Raw genomic sequence first — 21,259 nt, 5'->3', positions numbered from 1 at the left:
AGTAAAAATGACTACACTGACCCCACTTGGAGCAGACGTGATATTACCTCAATTGAAACAGTTCACATGCTCTCACAAGTCTTGATATCAATATAGAATATGACCAAAGGCATGTTTAGTGAATTTCCAGCTTAATGTATTTATATTTTAATCTTTCTCTACACTGCTTCTTTTCAGTTAGAGTTTTATGCTACTATTTGAGAGCTGAGATTTCTAAATCTTGAGTTTGAACACCTTCAAACCGAGGTGAATCTGTTACTGAGGTTTGGGGCATCTGCCAAATTTGATTCCTTATTTCAGCTCAATTATTTGGTGAGTTAAAAGCTGTGGGCATCTGGGTCTAGAGCTTCCATGTAGAGCCAACTACTACACCCAAATACCATGGGAAAAGCAACTGTTGCAGCACAAACTGGAAGCAGGAAATACCAGGAGTCTCACATCATGAGAAAGCTTTTTCTTATGAACTTTTCAGGTCACTTTTAAGAAGCAAAAATTGTGCAACAGTGCAGAAAATGAGACAAATTTTGCTTGCCAATTTGACCAAAACCTGAATTTCAAGGGCCAGGTTTTGATCACATTAAGAAAGAACATGACTGCAAAAGCAAAATCTTATTATGCAGATAGACTGTATTGCTTCAGGATCTTGTTCATGGAACACTGCTGTCCTCTTAACTGCATGTATGCTCAGAAATAGATCTCATTGAATTTGTGTGTCCTTGAAAGGGGGGAAGGAGTGGAAATGGGAGCCTGATCTTGCCTTGGTTTGGAGCCCAAATTTGTCAATTTTTCTTCACAAGCCAGGAAGCAACAACCAAGATTTTCAAAACACTTTGAATGCTCAGCATGATAGATACACTTGCAAAAGATTTACCTTTCACTGGATGGCTATTCAGCATTGCACTAAAAATGGGATTCTATTACATTGTCTCAGTTTGAGCATCCAAAGATGGAAACATTAAAATCACAAGTAATTTTTAGAAGTCTTACCAATTTCCTGGAATAATCTAGCCAGTGGGTAGGGTTTAAAAGCATGACAAGAGCTCTAGTGAGGGTTAACCGAGCTCCACATAAACACAAGCAGGACAACCATGTCTTGATTTCCCCTCCAAAATCAAAGTTTGTGTTCAGTTACAGTCTCCTTTTTACATTTACTTGTAATATTCAAAGACATAAATGAATATTGAAAGATGATTCTGTTTTTGAACTCTTAATGTAATCCATTTCTTATTTTTTTTGTGCAACTCTTACCTCTAAATTGGGTTAATTTAAAGTGGTTGTCTACTTTTTCTAGTGCACTCTTCTGAAGATCTCCATTAGGTCTCATTTAACACTTCCCCTTACAAGAGTAATTTATTCTAGTATTGCCAATGTCTCTCCTGATTCACCAGGAACCTTTCTTCTAACCATCTCCATCACTTCATTCGTCTTTTCCATCTCATATGAAACTTACTCAAAACACACCTTGGATAATCAAGCCAGGCAACTGGACATAAAATCTTATAACGTGATTTGCCTTCCTCACTCTCTGAGGGTGAGCTAAGCATCTCCAGCATGTTCTGAATTGATGTGCCACCTAAGGACTGGAGCTGACCCTCTTCAACTTCAATGCTCCCGTGCAGCTGGGTGAACAGCAAACTGCCTGTTACTAGATCTTTGGGGTGGGCCTCCCTTTAAACCCAAGTGAGTCCAAGCCTCTAAGGCCCTGACCATTCTCAATGTCTAATTAGAATGGGGGGTATTTTAAGACCTGCTGCACTGAACCAAAACCACAGTTGCTTACACAGCACCGAATGTGGCTCCCTGTGTCCAGCTGCAACCTGAAGAGTAAATGGTCCCCAAATCTTATTTACTTACCATACAGTAAAACATCATGGCACCAGCTCCTGTGTTTACAGTAGGAATGCAATGCAGTGAATTTTGTAGGTTTGCTCTTTAAAACAAAAGAAGAATCTTGGGTATGCTGTTTATATAACAGGGTATTGCAGTTTTGGAGGAAATCATTAGTTAAGGCGGGCGGCCAAAGGCCTAGATGATTATTATTATATTATTATTGTAAGAGTAGGTTTCATTCATAGGGAAAAAGTTCACAGTAAAGTGAGAGGAAACCAAGGAAGGATGATTAGTTGATACTGTCCTGAAAAATTCATCCCTAGGGTGCAAAACATCCCTGTATAATTGACCAAACTGAGTTTCCTGAAATATTTGTTTTAAGACAAACAGGAATTGGTTCTAAAGCCCCAAAAGAACAAAATATTTAAGCATTAACTTAATTTTAAGCACTTAAGTAAGTAGTTTCATCCCTATTTATTTCAGCAGGATTACACACATTCTTGAACTGAAGCACATGCCTAAGCACTTTGCTGAAGAAGAAACTTTTGGTTATAGATGTCTTACTTGTTTTCTTATCTCAAGTTTCCCTACCACGTTTGAACCAATGGTTTATGAGTTACCTGATCTTTTCTGGAGGTAGGTTGGAGCTTCTCTTCTGGTAACTTTTCCCTTTTAGCTTCAGCTCTAACCTCCTTTTCTTCCTCCTTCGTTTTTGGGTTTTCAATAACAACTTTTTTAATGCGAAAACATCACATCTCTTTGCACTTTTGTTTCTCCACTGTGCTCGTGTACCAATCCTGGGTGCAGCCACAGCTCCATCACACGCTGCTGTGCCCACATCTGCGTGTGCCACTGTGCTCCCTTCACCCTCTCCAAATCCCCCACCCTCTCAACCCTCTCCCATTTCCCACATCTGGGCCTTTCTCCCTCGTGTGGTGTCATGCTCACACGTCTCAGCAGAGAGCCCTCTCTTGTGGTTGCATTTAACACACAACATTCCTCGCACAGCTTTACCAGGTGCTCACAATATTTTGTGCCGAGCTGTATTTGCCTCCACCTCATGTGTGTCACCACACTGGGCAGTTTGTAGCAGCTGAGAAAAAAAGGTAGCAAAAAAACATGCAGAGGTCTGAACATGCAAGGTTTTCTTTGAGTGGCAGAGTGAGGTCAGGCATGTTGTGCACTGAATTATTGGTAAGCAGAGAGAGCTTTAAGTTTAAAAAGAGAGAGTGAGAGCACAAGTATTAGTCATTTCAGTGCAGGAATAGATCTGTGAGGAAATTCCAAATCAATCTTTTTTTTCTTGCATTACATTTCTCACAAACAACAGGTGTCTTAGTTTGGTGCAAAATGTTTACTGTACCTGTTTTCTTACTGCTTGGGGTTTTTCCTCTTGCGCTTTCTTATCTTTTACCTGCTTATCCTGTATTTTCTGTTCTTCCATCTTTTGTTTTTCCTTTAATTTCTCTGCTTCTAACCTAGCTCTTTCCTCAGCTGCCCTCTTCTCTTCTTCTGCTTTAGCCCTCTCCTCAGCTGCCCTCTTCTCTTCTTCTGCCTTAGCCCTCTCCTCAGCTGCCCTCTTCTCTTCTTCTGCCTTAGCTCTTTCCTCAGCTGCCCTCTTCTCTTCTTCTGCCTTAGCTCTTTCCTCAGCTGCCCTCTTTTCTTCCTCTGCTTTCTGTTTTTCCTCAGCTGCCCTCTTTTCTTCCTCTGCTTTTAACCTCTCCCTTTCTTCTGCTTCCTTCCTTTCTTCCTCAGCCTTGTCCTCATCCCTAAGCTTCTCTTTATCTACTGTGTCAGTTAGACTTGGCGTCCCTTCTGGCACATTTGCATCATTCTCTGCTTTGTGTTCCTCTGCATTTGTAACTAGACTTTTTGTTTCTACTCCTTCTTTATCTGTGGGTTTTTCTGCTGTCACGTCTATCTGATTTTCCTCTACAGGGACCTCCTTTGTTTTATCCTCCTGTACCTCCTCCTTGTCTTTTTCTTCTTTCTTTTGCTCTTCCCCGTCTTGCCTCCAGTTGTTCCTCTGATATGATTTGGTAACTGTTTCTGTTTCCTCAGTCTCACAGTGTCCTCCGCGTGTTTCAGCCTTTTCCTCTTTCCCCGTGGTCTCGTTTTCTTCCACATTGTTTACTTCTCTCCTGCTGGGCAGTGACAAGCTCCCATCTGTGATTGTGGGGTCAAACTCCTTCTGACGTTCCAGGGCTTCCTGTAGACGTTTTTGACGTCTCTCCTCCCGTCTTGCCAGTCTCTCCAACAGTGCAGCTTCATCATCTGTAGAACGCTTGCTTTCCTCTCCTGCCACACTACATAAAAGTGACAGTTTTGCGTTAAAAGAAAAAACAAAAACCTTTCTAACAACATATACACTTCACTGTTTCCAGAAAAAAAAAAAAAGGTTACTGTAACATCATTCCACGGTTTGAAGACACAACTTCAAACAAGCTACATACTTCAAAAATTAGCAAAGTGGTTCCGGGGATTAATTTTGGCATTTCTACATCCATAGGAATGCGATGTTTCACAATATCAGAGCCTGGAATGGTTCCCTTCCGAGACAGCTCCAAGAGCCACTGAAGTTCTAAGGAGCCTTAATGACTTTGGTAGGCACTGGAATGGTCGCTGGCACTTGTAGAGCTGCACTCTGAACTGCCCTGAAAAATTCACCCTCCCCCTCTGCATCCTGCAGCAGAATACTTGGAAGACCTTAGCTTGCTTTAGGTGCTTCCTTCAGCTTGGCCTGAGTTATATGTGCCTTATGCATAGTCTTCATCCTAGGCAAAATTTTTGAAGATTCTACACAAGCAAGATACTTCCTGACTTCAGAGCTTCTCTAGCAAAAAGAAGTTATTCCTGTCCCACAACAGCATTCACAGACACAGTCCCTAAAGGGATAGTCCAGCAATTAATGTGCTGTGAGGTTGTGATTGTCTGTAGAGGGACAATACACTATTAGAGATCAGAGCACAGCACCTAATTTAAGATATGCTATTCAACAGCTGTAGATATCAGGAATGGACTTCACTCTCAGTCCCTGGAGGTTTTCTTGACTCCTTTAAAATTCAGCTGTTTAATACTCGTGTGTGCAGGTTTCTTCCCTCTTTCTAGTTTGTTCTTCTTTCCTTTCCTCTGTTGTGGAAAAAGATTATAATCTATAATCAGAAATGCTGCTGTCTTCCTATCTATACCCATTCTCTTTGTCTTTAATAGAATGTTACTTGCGCTCAGGATCTATTACCTTGATATCCTAATGTTTATTTCTGGTTTCTTCTGCCAATTGTGTTATGGCCACTGGAAATCTGAGTATATTATTTGAGACTGTGTGAAACTAAACAAGTTATGGACAGACAGGAAGGTCAGCTCTGGCCACTCAGCTTGTGAAAAGTAGGTGGTGATATGAATGATATGGTTTAGTGGTTTAGGAGTTACAGTGGTACTGCTGAGCTGACAATTGGACTTGATGATCTTAAAGATCTCTTCCAACCTTGATGATTCTATGATTCTAAGTGTCACTTCATTCCATAAACTTTTCTGCTGTTTGTAGTTGTATGACACTCACAGTGCCAGACAACTGCTGTGGTCTGCAGCTCACATTTAGCACCTTACAGGCATGTTTCAGCTGCAGCTTGAGGCCTGGGTGCCCGCCAATCCCACGTGCCTTGGCCCCACAATGCCCTGACCTCTATTAGCAGGACAAAAATATGGTGGTTTGTGAGGCCAGATGCAGTCGTGCCTGAGAGAATCTGACAGCCTCCATGAGCCCCAGCTGAATCACCCCAAGGACAGCCTTGAGGACATGCTGGATATGGGTTATGAGCATGGTCTCAAGCCCAGAGTCAGTAATCCTCCCACTCTACTGTGTAGACACAGCCAGGGGCAATCCTCACAGTGTTAGGTCCTTCTTCAGAATAAGGATGGCCAAACCGGGTGCTTAAAATTTAAGTACCAAAGCAGAGCTTTTCAAAATACTTCTCTGCTCTGAATAAAAATTACCACTGACTTGTCAGCAAACAACAGTAAATGCCATTTACCTGTTTTGGGCATTAACTTCTGATTTCTCCGTGACTTCTCCTGACAGATCTCCTTCTTCCTTTTGCCGCAGCCTCTCCTGTCGAGCCCGTCGGCGACGTTCTCTGGCGGCTTCTTCGTCGTCGTCGTCATTTCTCTGGTAGGACAGCCTACAGTAGAGCATTAGGGATAGGGAAATGAAGTTGCTATAGCATATAGGACACAGAAGAATTACAAAAAAAGAAGTTTTCCAGAGCACAGCAAGCATGGTTACAGTGGCTGCTTAGAAAATACGTTGTGAAGTTTGAGATGCAGCGTTTCAAAGGTTGGTTTTCTTTTGTTTGTCAAAAGTGGACTCGACAAAATAATCATAGTGAAGGTGGCAGCCACACCACACTGTCAGTTTGCTCCTAGAAAACCCCGAGACCATAAACCCCCAGCTCTGTGGCTGAGCAAACATCCTGCTAGCTTGCACCATGATCCTGCTGGAGTGCTCACAGCAGCATTTGAGCAGACTGTCGTTCAGAACCACACAACTGAAACTGGACTTAGCCAAGCAGCTTTTCATTAGTCTCCTCCAAATCTCATGTGCTAAAAATGGTGACAATATTCTAAATTTTAAGGACATGAAATCAGGGAGACACAAGCATGACAACAGCTCTCAGTGGTTGGTTCTGAGTGCCAAACATCTGATACCCACAAAATTTTGGTGAGCCCAGAGCCCTGTCAGACCAAATCATATAAGACTGATGCGGTGATGAAAGCCTACAGCTGAGAACTCATTGTATTCATCTAACCCATCATTTTTAGTTTAGTTTCATTCTACTTGAAAAGGAGAGCAAGACCTTACAATCCTAATAATCCTGTGGCCCGTTCAAATCTTTGCTGAAGTGCACTATTACTGTGTGAGATAAAGGGAGAGTGCCTGCGTTCCTCTTGTCTTTTTGTGCAGGGAAAGTGAAATAGGAAGTTAACACGTGCCAGACACAGTCAGGACATTAATTTACTTTGCTTCTAGCAGTGGTCTGATATGTCATGGTTAAGAAGTCATCCTTATTATATAGCCACACATTCAAGTTAGCTGCACAGCCATGCACACGGAGAAAAAATAATATTCTGCATCAAGTAAAACCAAGCATTGCAAGGAATATTTTAACATTAAAAGCAAATAAAACATTTTGATTTAGCTATCAGTGAGACGCTTTGGGCCCAATCCTCTCCTCTAACCTTATTCTGATACTGCTTTTCTCCTTTGCTGAAAATAAGGCAAAAGTATAGGTTCAGCAGGGACTCAATTACCCAAATTTTGCGTTGAGATTTTAAAATGTAAAACATGGTTGAGGCCCTTGCCAGACCTAGAAAAGCATTTTCATCCTAATTGCACCACAGAATTTGATTTGCTACTTTCATGGTCTGTCTCAAGAGCTTGCAAACTTTTCTTTACAGAAACAAATCCTCTTAAGAAGCGTGAAAACCACAAGCAGCCTGGTGATGAAGGATCACAGTGCAGGGACAAGGAAGAAAGGAAGCAGACAAATTAAAAGCACTAGAGGTGATGCAGGGAAGGTAAGGAAAAACACTTCCTGCCATTTGTAAACAATTTAAAGGAGGATCAACATTTCATTTAATTCTAGAACAGAAAGCACGTGAATACAATCAAAAACCAATGAGGTCTTTAATTTGCAGAAGAGAGAGACTCTCTGGAACAAAACTGCATTAGCAAACTGATGACAGACAGCCTATTCATTAACAAGATATTCTGGCTGCAGGAAGGCTATGGTCTTTTTAGCTCTGAAGTCCAAATGTAAGGGCACAGGAGAGGGCATACTGCTCTTAGCCTGTGGCAGCTGGATAATGGCCATGACTGAGTCGATTCCCAGTGCCTATGGCTCAGCATTTGTCCTTGCAGTGAGACCACGTGAGGATGAAGTAGTTTATCCCACTCTCTGTACCCACACAGAACACTCCTACACAGCAAGAACAACTGCTATCAAAAGCCTCCTTAAAATGTCTTTTTAAAATCACCAGTTGCTCAGCAAACTAAAAAAAAAATAAAAATAGCCTAGGCAAAAAATTCCCACAAAATAGTACCCGTTAAACAGACATGCATTTCCTGTCCTTGGACACTTATCACATAGATCATCTGTTAAGAACACTGACAATCTCTCTCAATCTGCTTTTAAGTATATCCACTTTTTTATGCTTTTAAGTATATCCACAGCCTTACTGCAGTAAGTAGTGGTTACTGCTGCAAGTAGTGGTTTCCTACTAGTGAGCAAGTACACTAGGTATGGGCTCCATCCATTAGAATCACCTTAAATATTAATTTCTGTTCAGCAGGATGGATGCATACAATATACACACGAACGTGAAAACAGTCATATGAAAAACTAATTGCAATTATTTTAGAGATTTGTTTCATGTTTTCTTCACAATTACGTTAAAACTGCTCCCCAGATTGTACTTTCACAGGCTGTTCTGCTTCCCTCTGAGATAAAGGTTTTTCTGGAGTGGACGTGACTAGCCACAACAGACTGACAGTAGAGCAGGCTGAAAATACAGGTTCAGGCTGGCTATGTTAATTGATGGGTTAATGACCACAGCATGGGTAAACTGAAACGATTCAGCATAGTTACCCTAACTGCCATTGACTTTCCATGAGAAATTCAGTCATAGGAAAGATGGTGCAAGTTAGGTAAATGCCATTTCTGCTCACGAGAAATACACTCTTCCAACTAGTGTTCATCTCATTTACTCAATCCTCACACACTGAGTTTGTTCACCCTAACTTGACTGGCTCTCTTTTCCTCAGCTGTCAACATAGCCTAGGGTGTCAAAGTAATTTCACATAGAAATTAAACCATGGGCTGACACATGAATTCATGCGTCCTCCACTGGGAATAGAAACACTGACCCTCACCCTCCCACTGCTAGAGCTCTCCCTGGCTACCCCTCACAACCAAAATCAATCTGGGAGTTCTTCAAAGCTTATCTTTCACTTGCCTACATCTTTTGACATTTTTTAGACCAAGAGTAAACAAATAATAAAAAATGTGACTCCAAGATTTTAACTCCATGTATCAGACAGATGGAAATCTGATGATCCATGCTGGCCTGTGTTGTTTCTCCACTCTTGGAGAGCAGCCTTGCTGCCCAGCACACACGTACACACAGGGCAACTGAATTAAACTAAATTTATATCCATTTATCACCTTCCATATAACTGTTCAAAGTCTTTGCAGGCAAGTATCTCTCTATAATTAGTTGTTCCAGCTATCTCAGGCAATGAGACCACAACACAGCATGACCTCAAAGAGGTATGCCAAGCCTTCTGATGCACAAAAGCTCTTATTAAATATTCAGATGAAAAGATGATCACTTGGAAACCATCCTACACCTTGTTATCAAAGATAACGTGATCTCAGTCAAGTAATAGAGAAAAAAATTGGCTACTTCTCTTGTTATCTTTCTCTGTGTTTCTGACAAGAGAAAAAGCTGTGTAACCTCTGTGCATTATTGGTAAGTTGTTCTAGCAAAGCTACAGTGCTGAGTCTGTCATCCTTCCCATATTGCACAACTCCTGTACGGGAGACTGAGCATCTCATCCATGTGAGAGGACAGTTCCCACCACTCTGGGTAGTGATAACAAGTAAGAACAGATGGTCTGCCCTACTAAGTGGGTAGAACAAATTTGTACCTCCAGGACTGAAATCCCAAACCTGCTGAAGTCAACAACAAATCTCCCAGTTGAGTGAGTCTAAAAATGTTGCACTCAGACTGAATGGGGGAACTCTACAGCCTTGAGTGGAAAATAACTGCTGGATTGGGAATACAGGTGATGTGGCCATCTGCCTCAGACCTTCTTCAGAGAGATTCAGCACTCTGTATTTTACACCAAACACTGAATTTACATGAAGTTGTAGCCCATCAAGAAACTTCGTAATAGCTAGGATGATTATGGGGCTGAAACCATTTCATACAAGCCAGCTTCAACTGGTTTCCACTTGAAACCTCAAATCGGTTCAAATATTATCTAAGGCACTTTGGTTTTAGAGTTCCTTGCCCGGTACTACTACATTATTATTATTGCCTGAATTATGACAGCGTTGAAATTTCCCATCAAGCTCAGGGGTTTGCTACAGCAGAAAATTTATAAAGATAGGGCAAAATCTGGTCCCTCTTCTAAACAGTTTGTATTCTGATTAAAGAGAAACTTTATAATTTGTAGCCCTATCTGCCCTCAGTGAGGGCCCTCAGAGCTAAACCTGATGAATCTAAACTTTTTTAAATTTTTCACAGGAGTAGGAAAAACCTGTCTAATTTGAGCTGGATCACACAACTCCATTCAAGGAGGCAGGGAGAAAGAATTGCTGTGAATCTGAACTTGGACTCCATTTCAGGAGTGTCAGAAATATGCGAAAAAATTCCAAACAGAACAAAAGCCTTTAGGATTTTTAACTTAAAGAGACAGCTCATATCTACCTCTTATTTCCTCTATGGTTCACTCAAATCAAATGTCTGTTTTCCCTTTCTCTTGCCCACAAAACCACCTTGCATTCTTAGCAGTGTCCTCACAACTTGTACCTCAATTAGATGCAACTGTACCTCTTCAGCTAGCTCTTTTCCACACAACTTTGTTATCTGGAAGTCCTTACATGTATTACAGAATAGTTTTCTCTGTGGTCCACCCCAAGAAATGAGATCATTCATCCTGTACCAGACTGCTGCACCTCCACTTGCAACCTCACCTACTGCTAAGACCTTCACCCTTCATCACCTAAGACCACAGCAATTGAAATTATATTTGTTGACTTGCGTATTTCTAAATTTATGTCAGATGGAAGATGCCAGTAAAATGTCCTCAATGATAAATTTAATTGCCAGACTCAACCTATAAATGTGCATTTGTTTGCCTTTTGTGCTCTTAGAAAGCTTTTCTATTTACCCAGGCTCTTCCTGAAAGGATGGGTGGGGTGAGGATGGACTTTGTAATAATACACACTGGGGAGTGCTCTTTGTGTCACTGTTGATATTCAGGCCCGTTTTATTTATTATTACATATGCCTTTAATCTTTTTATTGTTCATTTAATTTGTGTTATGATAGGCACGCTTCAAAATGTGGATATAAACAACTGATCAATCTTCACCTAAAAAAAACCCATAACAAATGCACACACTTCCAGAGGGTTGTTCCTCTTTCAAGCTTTGCGTGTCAACGTCAGCTGCATTTCATTCGAGTCATATCTAAAAATATGGTGAATGGTGGGGGGGCAGTTATGGGCAAAACTCTTTTCTCTAATCATTCCTCCATAATTCAAGGAGAACTGACAGCCTTCTGCTCAGACCTGCTCAGGAGGATTCATTTTTATGAGGGAACGAGCAGAATCTCAGTCCAAAATGCTCATGTTTCAAAAAGATGCAGTGAGTGAAAACAGGGGATTTTGCTGGAGACATGCAGACATCCCACCACAGTTCTCAGTCCAATGTTGTGCATGAATGCTGATATTAACACCCGTATTTTTCACATATTTCTCAATTTGACATGCACAACTTTTTTCACATTGAATGCAGGAGAGCCAAATGGATAAAATTAACCGATGGCTGGAAATTAAACCCAGACAAATTAAAACTGGAAATTAAGCACATATCCTTCTCAGTGAGGGTAATTATATGTAGAAGAAACGATGGAACATCCATCTCTTGCATCTCCACATTAAGATGGATGCCCTTTTGGAAGTTATACTACCAAAAAATACCAACTTGGGGGCTCATTTGGTGAAATTCCTTTAACGCTTGGGTATGGAAAGTTAGACTAGATTATATGGTGGCACCTGCTGGACTTAAACACTGCAGCCTTACATTTACCCAAAGGTATATGCTTCTCATTTTGCTCACAATTCATCTCTGTCTCACAAATATTTTTAGTCTTTTGATCCACACATTCTCCAGAGCTGCACAGCCTGTACTCCTGACTGGATGAATAATCCAGATATCCACGTAGTTGTCTTGCAAAAATGAAGTGACTGCTCACCTTTCAGTGTACTGTGTACTCATTCACCTCGTTTTCATACTGTGTGTTTCTAATATACTTTCTTCTTTATCTTAGGTCCAAAGAGTTCAAGGATTACAATTTTTTTTCTGATGGGTAACCACTTATTCAAAAGGTTAGCAGAAGAACATTTTTCTGTCAGACCTGGCATCCTTAATTTCTTACCGTACCTTTAGAAGCATTTCTTCTATCTTAAACTTTGATCTAAAAACTAAAGGCTAAAAAAATGTGCATTTTAACAACTTTTTGTTTGTTTGTTTTGTTTCAGCTGAGGAAGATCTTTAGATTATTTACTTGGGCTAAGGGTTTGGTTGGGAGACATGAAAAAAACAGTAAGTGTGGGAAAGAAAATGTCTTCTGAGAGGTCCAGTCTGTATACATTCTTTTTTATGTTTTCTTTTGATGTTTTTGACATTTAGGTTTTTTCACAGGCAAGGAAAGAGTAGGTATACTCATCCATTTAACAATGTGATTCTAAAGAACTAAGGTGGAAACAATCCACCTCAAAGAATGAAGTATGAAAGGTGACATGCAAGCTAATAACCACAAGGAAAAAGGACTCCATACTGACAACAAAAATCCTTGGTGACTACTAAATAATCAATATGAAAAGCATCCAGGCATTTTATTGCATTTCTAGGGATGACACTGAAGCCTCTGGGACAGATCCTGCCTTCCCAAATTACTGGTTTCTGTTGAAAGTAAAAAATTCAGTTTCATAGATGCCCAATATTTCCAATGCCCTGTCTCTTTTTTCTTTCTTTTTATTTTTTTTTTCCCAGTTTTCTGCTTATAACAACCCAGTTCCTTTGGGTTTAGATTCAAGCCCTAAAACCTGGGCTTTGTACTTAGAGCCCGTTGGTAACATCACGGCATCATTCTGCACAAACGCAGAATGACTAATGCACGTTATTTTTTGCTTCTTTCCTCATGGCTGAAAATTGATCATCTGTTTCATAATATGAAATGCAAGCAGATCCTCCAACCACATTCAAATAACTCTGGAAAATTGCCTCTGAGTACTTCAGCACCAATCGCACTCAGGGCCGCTAACGCAAAGGGTAAAAAACTTCAGCTACTGAAACAATGTCTAATTTGCCTCCAACATATATTATATTTAGATAAAAGTACTTTTTGGAAACATACCAGGGAAAAGCACATAATTCTCTCATGTGTAGTCTGTAATGCTCTGCAGTTTTACTTCATCCACAATAGACGTGGCATTGACCTGGCAATGATCAGAGCAGTATATTTATCCCATTTTAATTTAGAAGTTTCACACACAGAAAAAAGACAGGAACTGAGTAGAAAACAAGAATTAGCCAAGTGCCTTCTAGCTGATAACTGGTACTTTTTTACCTCGTTGAAGCTTGGTGGAATTCACCCAGAACTCTATTTCCCTGGCAGATGACAAACAGGCAAAAAAGCACAGAAAACAAGCTTGCTTTTTCAAATGTAAAAAAGTGGGAGCAAACCCCAACCAGTGTGCTTACCACTGTGGTTGGTGTGGTACTTGTTGACTCCATAGCAAATTGCTTGCTACCACCACCTCCAGTCTCTAGTGCTTTATTGCATATAAAATCCAAAATAACTTATGCCACAACCTCCTCCCTCAGTAATATTTCAGGCATATGACTTGAGAATAATGGGCATTTTGCCTAGCTGAGGCACAAGTAAGGTCTTACAGGATATGCCCCAGAATATACAATCCACAATTTCTACAAACTCAAATAAGAAGTTTTCTTTGTTGTGGTTTTGGGTTGCTGTATTCAATGTGGCTTTCAAGGCACTTTAATACCTCAAACTGCTAGCTTACTGAATGCATGCAAAATTAAGATCTAACTCTTCCTCTTTTATATTTCAATGCAAATAAAACTCCAACTGACATGACTGAGAGATTTAATAAAGATAAAAGGAATTAAAAATAAAGACAGACATTTAAAGTAAAAAATCTCCCCTTCATATTGAGAACTGTGGTCTTCATAGAAAACATGCAAAAGATTTGAGGAATTAAACCTACATTTATTTACAGGCATCTTTAGGCAAACTGATGTCTCCAATGTGTCATGCTCAAGCTCCAAATTTCTGTATTTCCTCCAATTATCATTTTAACTCACACAAAATTCATGCCATCATCTATCAGAGATCTTTAAATGAAGGCACAAGAGGGAAGGCAGGCATGAGGACTTTTTTATGGGGCCATCTCTTTATCCTAAATCCTCATGTCAATAAACTACAATACTGAGGTGAGTAGAGGCAGGGATGGGCACTCCATCACAAAACCTGTAAAGAATCTGGAGCAAAAGCACAGAAGGAACCCTGCAGCCTTATGAAGAGGAATCTGAACAAGAGCACAGGATTTTCTCATGGCCCAAAAGTAATTTTTCTCTAAATATTTTTATATGCATGCATATATAATAGATATGTATTCTTGGCAATGAATATGAGAAACAGTTGTTTCTATTTAAAAACTCCCATCACATGTGATATATTTTTTTCCACCAGAGGCTGGAGGGGAAATTGTGTTGTCCTCAGGAAGTGAGTGCACCACCTCAGCCAGGTGAGCTAAAACCAGACTTACAAAACATGATGTTCAGCCTACAGATCACCTCCACCCTTGCATAGTTACAGCAATGGGAGAAACAACGGATATTTTATCAAGGTTTCACTACAGAGATAAAAGCAAGGAGACTGAATGGGAGGAAAACTGGCTTCTTACTCTTCTCTGCTCAATGTGCAGTTTAGTCCAGTAACTGTGGCAGGTAAAGTTTTGGGAAAAAAATATAGTTTCCATTTTTTTTTTTTTAAATTATTATTTCTAGTGGGTTTTTTTTTTATTCCAAAGCAGTTTGCTGCACCCTCACAAATCAGCAAACAAGAACAAATCGATGATTTCAGGAAAGCACAAACTGAATTATAATAAATCATGTATGTATTGCTAACCTGGAAACCCAGCCTTCAAGCTCATCTGCTTATCTACTTTCATGCTGGTTACCCTCTTGGAAGGCTTCTTTAATGAAGAACTCTAGGAAACAGAGAGCCCCTTGACAAACCAGTGTTTACACTTCATTCCCTCCACAAAGATTAATAGGATTGCTGCATTTTAAGAGCACTGTGTTTTAAAAGGAAGTACAGGACCATGAGGACAGGTCTCATACACAGGAACCTTCATTAATTTCAACACATATTTGCTTCACTGAATATCATAAAAGGACAAACACTGAAAAAGTTAACTCAGAGAATCACTGATTTGAGAGATGAAATATTAACATCCAAACCAATCTCAATCACACAACCTAATCCTCCATCACCATGCCCAATCTACTCACAATCAACTCCCAGCATACATCTATTCACCATCCACCCTGACAAAACAAGAAATTAGTAAAATTTGAGGTGAAAAATGACTTTGGTTTTCAAAAATGACAAATTTCTGAGCTGAATCTCCTTTTACACTCCTGCATTTTCTTTACTTGCCTGCCAGGCTTTGTGGGGTGTAATGAGGAACCAGGGGACAGGATTCTACAGTGGGAAAATGTCGAAGAGAAGAAAGTTCATGGCACAAGACTGATTGATATCAAGGACAACACCCACCATTAGTGCTGAACCCATCTTGAAAGGAGTTATTTTGTCTGAATGCCACTGTGCAGATCAGAATGTAGGTTGTGGATATGGCTCCATAACCAAAGCCTCAGTCTCTGAAATTCATAATGGATTTGAACAAAAGTGGGAGAGGAAAACAGTGGGGCAGGAAGGAGGAATGTGGAAGCAGGAATCAAACAGAGACTGGGGTTGTAGGAAGGGGTCTGAAACAAGACATCTCCCTAGGCTGTGGACAGAGAGAGAGGAGAGACAGACAGCAGCAATGGGTGAGGAGCCTCCACCCTTGCAGAGCATGAGCTGGTGAATGCAGAAAGGTTGATGGAGAAATACTAAGAGGACAGGGAAGAGGGAAAGGGATCTATCAGGGAATAGCAAGGACAGCAAAAGCATCAGGACTGGGCAGGTGGCTCTGTCATCAACATCCAGCCAGGTTTACATGGCTGTCCAGGGCCTGGAAAACTGAAACCCACCGTGACTGACATAATGGAAAGTGTAAGATAGCAGGTTGTGATTACCCAGTTACACATCACTCAGTAACTTCGGCCCTTCCTGAAGTGTTCTGTGATCTAAAACACCCACAAACAGTCAGAACCTGCTATTTTTATTGCTTGATTCATCGAAGGTATAGGTGTTAGCATTAGCCTGGCCTCTGTGAAGCATCAAAACTTCTCTGTCTTTTCCCCGGGGATTAGATATTGTAACAAAATTACTATTGCTTAGAGCCAGAAAGATCCCTGAGGATGTCTGTTGAAGCTTTCAGAAATACAGGAAAGACTGTGCAGATGAACAAAATTCAAGGTGTGCATTTGCACACAGGGAGTCTGTAAAAATAATTTTACCAGATAATCATTCAGATAATCATGGAATAATCTTTTTTTATCCACTCTTCCCAACACAAAATATGCACTAGGAGGACATAGCCTTAACATACTACAGGAGGTTAAACACTGAAATAAATGCCACAAACAGGAAAGAGATGAGATGTTAGAGCAGAACATGGATCAAAACAGTGCACTGTGAACCCTTGTGCTAAATGAAATAAACCACTTGACAAGGGATATGACACTGCCAATACATTCAGTGCTACAATATATGGCGAGTGGGGGAAAATATTAATGAAAATCAGATGTCTCAAAGTTTTCTGATACTGATTCCCCATGCATACAACTCATGGATGCTGTGCAGGTGCAGATGCAGATTTTGTTTCAAGGGAAATTCATGGCTGTTCACTTTTAACATGGACAAGCATCTGTCTCTTTCTCAGGTGTTTAAGAAACCTGCTGTCAACAGCCAAGGTGATTAGGAGATATCTTCAGTGAGACAGCAGAGGAATTAGGAGTGCAGATCCTGTGATTTGCTAGCAGGGTTAGGGGCATCCCTAATCCATGCATCCCTCCAAAAGCTAATCCTGATGTGTCTTTCACCTTCATGAAAGGTAAAAAACCCTTCCATAAAACAAGTCCATACAGATAATGCAAGGCTGAGTACAGCACTTTGAACAGCACACTAATGTTACAACAATTTGCAAACATGGTATAATAGCACTGTGCAAATTAAACAGCTGGAAGTTTGAAATGCAGCCATTGTAACCACACCCACATAAACACAATAAAATGCCCCAGCTTTATCCTTTCAGTTAGTTTTCCCTTAGATGTGCTTGCTCCTCTCCTATTGCTTCACTGTGATTCTTACTCCAGAGAAGTTGTAAGAACCTACCAAACTCAGTATTGGAAATAGTCTGTGGAAAGCTGACTGAGCTCATGAGAGCTGATTAATCACACTGCAAACACAAACCTAAAGGCCACTGTTCTTTAAAGAGCAGGAAAAAACAAACCTTTTCACAGAACTCTGGCATCCAACAAACTAACTCTTCCATTTCAAAGATTCACTAACAAATTGTCTACAAGTTATAAGTTATTCACAGAAAATACTCAGACAAAAACTAGGAAAGAGAAGAAAATAACAATTTGCTTGCCCTAGGAGTGCCCCCACTCTGGGGACTTCCAATGGGATAGAGGCAGCTGTTGGAGGCATAAGGCATCCAACACAGAGAAATTGCCCTGTGGAGATACAGTGGAGGGGTGAGGGGCTTTTCTGCAATATTCAGCGTGTTTTTGTCTCAGTTTAATGAGACTGAAGTGTTTTGCTGAGGAGGATGAGTTATGAGGAAGACCAAGCTCCTCCCTCCAAGCAATTGTAAATCCGAAATTAAGAGGCTCCAACTGAGGAAGTATGGAGAAAGGAAAAAATAACAGCCCTTTATTAAAGGATACATGTGTATGGGTAGAACAACAAAAGAACACAAAAACAACTAAAAAATAATCCTGTACCCAAAAGTCCCCTCCAAAAAAAAAAAACAGTTCAGTACTTCCCACCTTTTGGCTCGTTGTTAATTCCAGTTTCATTCTGGAATAGCAGTTCCAAGCAGGAAACCAGTCTGTAATAGCTGTTGCAAAATGTTTTATACAGGTGGGCACCAAAGTGGGGAGGACAGCAAAGAGCTGCTGTGATAAGAAAGCAATACAGCTGATGGAAACAGACCACACGTGCAGGCAAAAAGAGTCTAATTCCAAATGTGAGAGGAGACAACTGCTGACAAGTTTCCATCACCGAGAAGCAAAGCCTTCCAAAAGATTCAGCTGACATTTTCACAGAAAAGGTAATCGAATGGTAAACATGTTTAAGCCAGGGCTTCCAGTATCATATGCTACATTACAGAAGAGAATGCAGAACAACAGACATTTTCCACTCATTGTCACATTAGTTCTTGGCACTGGCTAAATTCTTTCCCTCAAAATATCTCAACGTGTTTTACAAATGTTAAGTAATCCTTGCAACCCTTTCTGACTCCCCTGTGGTGGGTATTGTTACCACTATAATGCCACTTTATGGAATGCAAAACCAGAACATAGACAAATATACTGCTTTTAGCCTAAACCATGCAGATAAGGTTGCACTACTGCATTTTGGCTGCACGACTTCAAACCTGTTCCAAAACCTGTTGAAGCTACCAGAAGCTCTTCCAGCAACTTCCAAAGGGATATATAGGTACATGGACTCCTTCCACTCACTCCCATCTCTAATGGCTACACTGTGCTGACTCCCATCCCTGCACTTGAAAGCACGTGAAAGCCACTGGCAGAATTGATTATCCTGGGATGTCTTTTGCTATCATACTGAACAAAGAGACATGCTCCTCTGAGCTCTCTCTGAGCAAGTGATAGCCTGCCTCTCCTCTACGTAATACTTTCTGTTGCTTGATATTACCAAACCAGTAGTTTATATTTTAAAAAAAAAAGAGGTGTGCCTGCTGGGAAATGGGTGAAAAGTGAGGGTGAAAAGCAAGTTTAGCCCAGGGGATCTGGCTGGCTGTGCCACTGCAAAAGCACCTTGGGCTTTACACAGGGGTCAGCATGGCTCAGCACAGCCTGGCACCTTTTGAGGCACTGGGCTGTGAACTCAGATACACTTAAATGCCTGAAAATATGGGAAATGTGGTGCAGGGTCCTAACTCTACCACTGGGAAACAAGGAGTTAGCTTGCTGTCAAACCCATCTGCTTCTCCAGCTTCAAGAGGTGCAGAAAGCCAGCTTGGTGAGGTAGCACTCCCAAAAGGTGATTGAGTGAGAAAACACCAGCTCTGCACCAGAGAAGTTTCAGTCCTACAGAAACTGTAGGAGTGATCACATGGGAAGGTTTCTGTGCAGCACAGCTCTCACTGCACCCTCCTCAGTTCCACAGTGCAGATAGGACTGACATGAACGTCATCCAACCCTTCCAACACTGGCTCTTGCAAGACTTCATCTTGATTCAAAGTCAAAACTTTTCCTGTCTCACCTGGACCACAAGACAACATTTTAGAGAGTCACTGAGACTGCTAAAACAAGACATTTGCACAGCAAACAACACCACCACAGAACAGACTTGATCCAAACATGCTACTGTTCATCCAAGTATCCTCTTCCCAGCAATCCATATCAACTATTCATATACACACACCAAGCCCATTGTGAGGGAGAAGCAATTCAATATAGTCTTTTATGAAAGTTCTCACTGAATTTAAGTTATGCATTCTGAAAGGTACTGGGAGGGGTCAAAAAGCAGGCACTGGGTAGCAAATCTACATCCAATATAGATAATGGATGTAGATATATCTACATCTAATATAGATTTGATATTTTGTGAAAATGCAACGTTTGGAAAGCAAGGATTTGGCAACGTAAATTGAAGAATATTTGGCACAATAAAGAATTAGGACAAACATAAGACAATTTCAATTCCTGCTCACAAAGAGTGTGGTCCAACCTGTTACCAAAATTCAACTGATTGAGGTTACTGAGTAAACAAGAATATGGTAATCAACTGTCTGAAGAAGATAGTTTTAGCAGCTAAGAGGTAAAAAAAGGGATCAGCAATATTCTATATTGCAAAAATAAGTTAAGACTGCTCTTAATGCAAGCTAACATGCTGAAAGTTGCTAAATAAGGGATTTAGAAGACTTCATTTAGCCCCTCTTGTGCTACAGGTGCATGAGATGCTCAAAATCCCTTGTGGTCCAGTGCTCATCTGACTAACACACAGAAATGCTCAGTGAAAACAATCATGCATTTCTGGATGGCCAGCACAACCAGCATTACCTACACCAATACAGTGTTGTAAGACCAACTGGTGTAACGAAGGCAGGAATAACTGAAACATTAGCAATCCACTGCCAATGAGGTGCTCTTGGATCTACTTACATGTGCTTCTGCCAGCTCAAGGTGAGCATGAGACAGACTGTCAGTGTTAGTGCATAGCTATAAGCATATACAAACAGTTTTTTCTGTACATTTGTCCCAAGTTTGCTCAAAATACTACCACAAATTTAACAAATATTTGAGAAGCTCCAGCTAAGGCCCCACTACCTGCTTTGTGACATTACACAGGAAACTTTTAAATGGTTTTCTCCTCTATTTCAGCTCCCCAGAACCTCTTCCAGTGCCTTCTCCAATTTCTTCTCATGTTCCAGGCAGCCCCCATCACTCTTCACCCAATGGCATTTTAATGGCTGTCTTTATCTTCTTCCTCCACACCTGTGAGCCCTGTGCCTTAAGTTCTCCCAAGCTTAAACCTCCCTATTGCCTACCCTTGTAATACTACCAGCCTTTGCAGGACTCAGGTTCTCACTGAAATGATGTCATGCATCTTGAAAAGTGCTAGAAGGGACCAAAAAACCAGGGACAAGGCCCTAAACAGCAAAATCTCTGCTTGCTAGAATCTTGTGAAAAGGATAACCATGTCCTTCTGAGGGAAAGAAAATACACTGGCATGACTGCCAAGGCAGAACACCACAAGAAACAAATAGCACACATAGAATGTAGCAGAAACAAACATCTTTTCATAGGTTTAGAGCATTCACCTTCCTAAGTTCAGGGGCAATAAGCATAGGACTGGATGGGACACACTGTCTCCTACCAAATCACTTCAGAGAGTGTTGAATAAGTTTGAAAGAGAGAGAAGAATCCAGGAAATCGAGTAAGGAATTAACCCCAGGGTTATCTCAAAATGACAAAGGACCAAATGCAGCTCTCAGATATGCACAAGGCAGGAATATTTCTTCTTAACTGGATGGGCTGCAAATTATTGCTAATGAATGTGCTGCAAGTGGGACTAGTGGGAATCCCAAGATAGCATTGCTACAGTGTTAAAGAGAGTTTTTTAACAGGTTGGTAAGACTTGAGTAAAAGCTACGTTTGCAGAGAACTGCTTTGCCTTTATGGCAAATTTAA

General features: G+C 40.8%; 1 protein-coding gene across 9 annotated transcripts in view; it reads right to left on the bottom strand.

The window, feature by feature from the left end:
* Positions 1–21,259, bottom strand: part of CALD1 (caldesmon 1) — a 196,852-nt gene that overhangs the window by 26,378 nt on the left and 149,215 nt on the right. For 7 of the 9 annotated variants that reach the window (XM_018080460.3, XM_018080463.3, XM_018080462.3 and 4 more), the window contains 3 exons: positions 5,862–6,008; positions 3,194–4,136; positions 2,451–2,534 (listed from right to left, as the gene is read on the bottom strand). In XM_018080460.3, coding sequence (XP_017935949.1) covers positions 2,451–2,534; positions 3,194–4,136; positions 5,862–6,008 — 1,174 coding nt within the window. The remainder of the gene's footprint in view (positions 1–2,450; positions 2,535–3,193; positions 4,137–5,861; positions 6,009–21,259) is intronic. The other 2 variants (XM_018080466.2, XM_018080467.1) reach the window with 2 other exon arrangements.

The sequence above is a fragment of the Manacus vitellinus genome, unplaced genomic scaffold (genome assembly GCF_001715985.3).
Source record: "Manacus vitellinus isolate BGI_N305 unplaced genomic scaffold, ASM171598v3 scaffold_5_pilon, whole genome shotgun sequence".
In the NCBI taxonomy this organism is placed as follows: domain Eukaryota; kingdom Metazoa; phylum Chordata; class Aves; order Passeriformes; family Pipridae; genus Manacus; species Manacus vitellinus.
Note: the sequence above shows the minus strand (reverse complement) of the source record. Positions and strands in the feature narration are given on the sequence as shown.